The sequence below is a fragment of the Hermetia illucens genome, chromosome 1 (assembly GCF_905115235.1).
Source record: "Hermetia illucens chromosome 1, iHerIll2.2.curated.20191125, whole genome shotgun sequence".
In the NCBI taxonomy this organism is placed as follows: domain Eukaryota; kingdom Metazoa; phylum Arthropoda; class Insecta; order Diptera; family Stratiomyidae; genus Hermetia; species Hermetia illucens.
In genome coordinates, this window is record NC_051849.1 from 129495197 (window position 1) to 129501196 (window position 6000).

The 6000-nt window shown below is 39.9% G+C and overlaps 1 protein-coding gene across 1 annotated transcript in view; it reads left to right on the plus strand.

The window, feature by feature from the left end:
• The window catches only part of LOC119647133 (probable serine/threonine-protein kinase nek3), a 174222-nt gene extending 168772 nt beyond the window's left edge, over nt 1-5450 (plus strand). The window contains exon 3 of the mRNA XM_038047924.1: nt 4634-5450. Within this exon, the coding sequence (XP_037903852.1) occupies nt 4634-4921 (288 nt within the window). The 3' untranslated portion in view covers nt 4922-5450. The remainder of the gene's footprint in view (nt 1-4633) is intronic.
• Nucleotides 5451-6000: the final 550 nt, after the last annotated feature.

The following is a 6000-nucleotide window of genomic DNA, read 5'->3' on the forward strand; positions in this document are numbered from 1 at the left end:
TCGCTCTTTATTGGATTACTTGCCAAAAGTTAAACATGAAATTCCTATTTGGAGCGAGTGGGTGCGGAGTTTCTATGGAATGTAATCATCGAGGAATGAGGTTTTGCGATCAAAGTGAAATCACCAAACAAAGTTGCGTTCATGATTGCATTTCGCTAGGCAGGTACGTCATAGCAAGAGCGAAATTGCTAGAATGCGGGAAATGTTTGCTTATTCTAGTAGTAAGCCGCCTGCCACCTGCCGCCTGCCTCTTGCATTCCAGGTCTGGAATGATCAGAAGTAGGATTAAATAGGAGGAACAGATCGGGAATCAGTTGCACACACAGAACTAGCCGCGCCAAGATTATCATATCATAACTAGATGAAATTTGGAATTGAATCGTAAATTTTAGCAAAAGCGATTGCGAGTTGCATCAGCTCCAGTGTGTGTGTGTTTGAGGTAGGATAGAGGCAAACCTTCTGAGCATCAGCTCCAGATTTTTGGAACAATTTTATGCGAGGGATACGTCCACACGCCCCCATGACCAATTTCAGGAAGTATACGTCAACCCTCCCCATTACTTGTTAAAAAGCATTCAAATGTTATCTGCACTGCGTCATGTAGCTCTACCACGAAATAATTTCAAACCTTGCTAAGACAATGGGGTCCATTTGTAACAAAGCCAATAATAGTCATGTCTATTGCATGCAGTCATCCATTCACTGCCACTCGCCGTTTCTAATCTTCCAGTATTTATTTGTTTATTTATTTAAGGCCGATTAAAAGAGTTATTCCAGTTATGTATTATCAATCGCCTCGTAGCTTCATAAGAATAGTTTTCCGTGTGGGGTTGCCAGTCCTATGTAACCCCAACCTGGACGACCAGTTGATAGAATTTTTAGGTGCGATAGACTCGTCTTCATCTTCACTCCTCCTAGAGTTTTTCGTTAAGCAAGAACTCTCGACGATCACCACGTGGCAGTGGAGATATGATTTGATAGCAGAGAAATAGTATGCATTGACCCTTGATTGGCAGTATCTATCAAGTGCTCTCAATGGTTTGTGGGGGTCCCCAGGAGCCATCGTTCTATTCCAATTCTTCTTTTCATAAGGCGTCTGAGCATTCTTGCTTAATCATTCGTTCGTTAGAATTAGTATACCTTCTTAGTGTATGTATATTCGCTGTATTCATATCTTATTTCTCCAATCTTGTAAAAGAATGCTGTAAATCTTGTTCTGACCAAATATATCAATCAATCTCAATTAGTACTCTTTTCGCAACTAAGTTTCAACATTTGTTGCAATGGCAGGAGAGTGGGGATTTGACTATTGCACTTAAATCAAAGACTCATCCTCAGAAATTTCTCAACTGAAAAATGTGGAAAACACATACAGGTGGCCCTAGCTCTAGTATTGTAGCACATCTTAAGGATTATCAATGGAGTCTTGTCCAAGCCGGTCGACTTTTTATTCTCGCTTTCATTTATGGAGATTTGCCGAAGTTTATTTGCAGGATAATACTGGCAGGTTAGATTGGGAGCAGTAGATACGGGAACAATCCAGTCTAACTGGAGTGAGGATTGAAAGATGCTAATTAGCGCGCTGATTTCAGTTTCAAAGCTTTTTTCAAGCAGGTTGAGAGCGGTGTCTTGAGAGAGATTTTGTATTCAGCATTGCGCTCGCCCGGATTTATTACCTTGATGTGACTGAGGTACTCATTCACAGCCGAGTTGACTGTTCCCACTTCTACGCCATCAGTGAAATTTGATTTGCAAGGTACACCGACGAAGAAACTACATATATGCAATTTGAAAAGTTTACTAGTGCGGAACATAATAATAACAATAATAATAATCGTTGGCGCAACAATTCTTATTGGATCAGGGCCTTGAAGTGTGTTAGAGCACTTCATTCAAGACCGTAACGGTACACTACAGTACACTGTAGGAGGCAGTGTGGTCAGCAGGTTTGACGTCAGATACCAGTCGACCAGTCGAGCTGTGAATGAATACCTGAGTCAAATCAGGGTAATAACCTCGGGGCAGCGCAATGCTGACCAAATTGCCTCCTATAGGGTACTGTAATCCTGTAGGGTACAGTTACGATCTTGGATGAAGTGCTCTAACACACTTCAAGGCCCAGATACAATTGGATTGTTGCGCAAATGATTATTATTTAATAATAATTTTCGCTGTGACACAAGCTAATTGAAATCTCTTGTTCTTGAAGAAGGATGATCTTGTAAACCCTATATCAGAAAATTTCAGCTATGAATTTAATATATATATGGCTGCTATTTACCCCTTGATGGGGTACAGCGCCTCAACCACAGCTACGCACCATCACCCGCGATTCACTGAAATGCGTTTCAGGACTTCTCGAGATACCCGCACTCCTTCTCTACTATTCTGCGCTAAGTGCCCTTGAGGTGAACCACCCGCCGGCCATCTTAGGAGAGTGGATTCCGCAAGGTAGCATAAAGAAATTTAATATCGAAGACAAAATGCATCCCTGGCAGACTTCGCTTCAAACCCTCTGAGATTTTACCTCGAGACAGAACGTGCGTTTTCATATATCGCACTGATAATAGCTATTAGTTGCTCCGGATTGCGCCTCTCGCGTAGAGCACGGTATAAGTATATACTCTGTGTTCACGCTATCGAAAGCTTTTTCGAAATTGATGAAGAGCAGGTAAAGCGAAGGTCTGCGTTTTGTGCGCTGTTCTAAAATGATCCATTGAATGTTGATGTGGTCCGCACAAGAGGAGTGCAAACCAGTTTGCTCCCTGCTGACTAAGCCCTTGATGTGTTCCCAGATTATTTTAGCTATTATTTTTTCGACAGCGGGGATTAACCAGAACCCACTCCAATTAGCATACTCAAACCGGGTGCCCTTCTTTGGAAGCTTAACAATCATTACCTTCTTGCACTCTCTGGGAAAGGTTTCGGATTCCCAGAATTTTCGTACGAGTGGAAATAACAGATCTGCAGAAATTCCAAAAGCAGCGGTGGATAGCTCTAGCGTTGATGTCCAAGATCAGTTTCAGTTTGTCATTCCATATCCGCATCTTCCGGTGACAAGCCAAAACCACCTAAGAGAAATTAAAATCGTCTTTCAAATTGGAGAATTCGCCTAAGCGGAACTAAGTATGTCCAAGAATAATTTCCAGTGCAGCTCGCTATAAGAAAGATGCGAGCATCTGCAGGGACCACCAAATTCGCACGATTTGAGAGATCGTGCATCAGATTACAAAATATAGAGAAAGGCTAACTTTTCATCATAACTTCTTGGGTGGGAGTCTGCTTAAAAGTGTGTTAGTACCAGTCGATTAAAAAAGTAAAAACTTTGCAAAATAAGAGGAGGCCCAGCTATGCGCTTATCCTTCTTTTTAAGGTTTTGTTTGCAAAACAAAACGTAGTTCTTGTTCCGTTCAGTAGAGGCGTCGGATACAATGTATTCTGACTATTCAAGGAAAGGCAACAACAAAAGAAATTACAAATAAAAAGTGTAATCGTTGCCAAGGTGTGTACATAGTTCTACGTCGGAAACTGAAGTATCGAAAATTATTCGTATTTATAGAGAGTCATATATGAATAGAGAAGCATTATACATCAGGAGAGATAATTTTGCGAAGGGACACTTTAAAAATCTTTCAGTTGAAGGAATTCACTTTTCCATTCGATAGACGAAAATAGTATGCAAATATTATACTATCCAAAAATAGAGCCAACATCGATTAGAAGTCTCGTCATTCCACAGAATTCCAAGTAGAAATAATTCCTTCCCAACTGGAAGTTACAAAACGTCTTCTGCGCTGCAATTCTGACCAACTTTTGTTCTGTTAACGACATGTCCCAATGGTTATTTATGGATATTGTGTGAGGAGTGCCTTAGGCTCGCAAATTTGCTTCAGAGTGGAAATGTGAAGCCACAGCAATCAGGATGCCTCCTTCACCGCACTTTTGCATACTTAATGCAATGAAGTGTTTTTGTGCAACAGTAATTAAATCTCAAGTGCAAACGTTTGCAGGTAAATATTGGATTTGCATGATTGAAATTCTGAATTAATTTCGCTTCGATTGGAAGATCAACATATTCGATATTCGATCCCATTCACGCAATGTTTGCTTATTGTCCAATCTGAATATTTATCTGTGAGCATTCACCTACATTTCCACTGCCGTGGAGAACGCACTCCAGGCGGAATAGGTGCTTAGAAATCATTTGTCATGCAATAGACTCTTCTGTTTTGGCTCGGAATGAACAAAGCTGGACAGATTGGATTTGCATAAAAAGTGCGATCTCGCGAAATATTGAATGGTTTATGGAGCTTTTGGGAAATCTTCCACTGAAACTGTGTCGAAATTTTGATTTCTGTATAATTTTATTCCGCAATAGATTTTAGTTGATTTGCATAAGAGCGCCTAATATAGAATATAACCTAGTGATGGACTGCTGGACTCGTAGTTACGCTTCAAGGTTAACCATTCCATTTGGACCTAAACATCAAAAATAGAAAAGAATTAGCATTATCGACTCCGAGGCTTTTTAGGAAATTTAAATAAATATGGAAAACCAAAGAAAATATATGTCTAGATTTTATCATCTTTCCACGAATACTCGTTCTAATCGGTTAATATCTTTCATTTTCAGTTTGGCCTCAGGCAGTTGGACCTCTCGCTTCTTTCACAACTATGGGCACTAAATGAGTCTATCCAAGAGTTCCGAGCAATGCTGCAGGAGCAGGAAGCACTGTCGCCACCTTCACCATCACCATCCCCATCGGAAGGGAACTCTGTGTCATCGGGAGAAGAAGAGGACATGTCACTGCTGGGAGGCGGAAGCATGAGCAAGGCTCAGTTAACGGGATCGATGCATAGGATGCGCTCAGCTCCACCCCCACCGCCTCCGGCGCGGATGACGGCGCAGAGGCCCGTGTGATATTGCATTCTATCACGATGGCTAGCCGGGCTGAAGTCGCCGATTTGTCAATTCTTGCGAGCGCTGAAGAAACGCTACCACAGGTTCTTGATCAGATCGAGATCAATTCCAGTGGCGTCTTGAGTATCAACGCCATCCACCTTCACCATCATCAACCTCAACATGAGCCAATTTTTAGTGTCAATTCACCAGTGGGCGGAACCATGAAATAATAATATGTATCTGTCGAGAAAATTGTCTAATATGCGAAATATGTATGACATCAATAGCTGTCTTTGGGTGTAAGCTTTTTAAGTTAGGATTACGAGTATACATTGCTACTATGAATAATATTAAACTTGCGGTTTCGTTTGATTCATGTTAGACACAAAATGTGATTTTGTTTGTAGTTTGTAGGCAGTATCTTTCAGCTCTGTGTCCAAGCAAATGTGCAAAAAACTACTATTTAACCTAAGAAATGTGTATAAATACAAATGTCTGTTAATATCTTCATCGAGAAAATGCAAAGTAAATGTCAAAATGTAAGCTATATTGTTGTTTTTATTATTTGGATTCCCCAATTGAAAATTCCTGTGGAAAAGAAAAACCCTGTTCGGTATTCCGAGGTAGTGTTAATGAAGTTGATTACAACTATTTTCCCCCTTTTATAAATCATTTTAATATGATTTTAATAGAAGCTTAAAATATATTATATATATGAGCCTGCATTGATTAATTTCTTTTTATGGTCAAAGTAGACTCCTTGAAAAAAGAGTATCACTCCGCGAAGCATACGGTCTTCTGTGGTGGAATATGCTGAACCTCAAATGCGAATTGCTGAAAAGAAAAATTCAAAATTGTCTTATTTTTTTTGTTAAATTGTTAAAAAACGATTTACTATTAGATAATGTATTATTTTCGAGGTTCCGCATATCGGCACAGGTGTGAAGAATAAGGGATTCGAATTACATCTAAATCGGTGAAAATGTAATTTCGAGTAAAACGCGACAGTAGATTTCTCATAACAACACTTACGAATGAGATTTTGCCAAATTCTCCTCGTATATTCCTAAATTCTTATTTGTTAATTAATATATAGA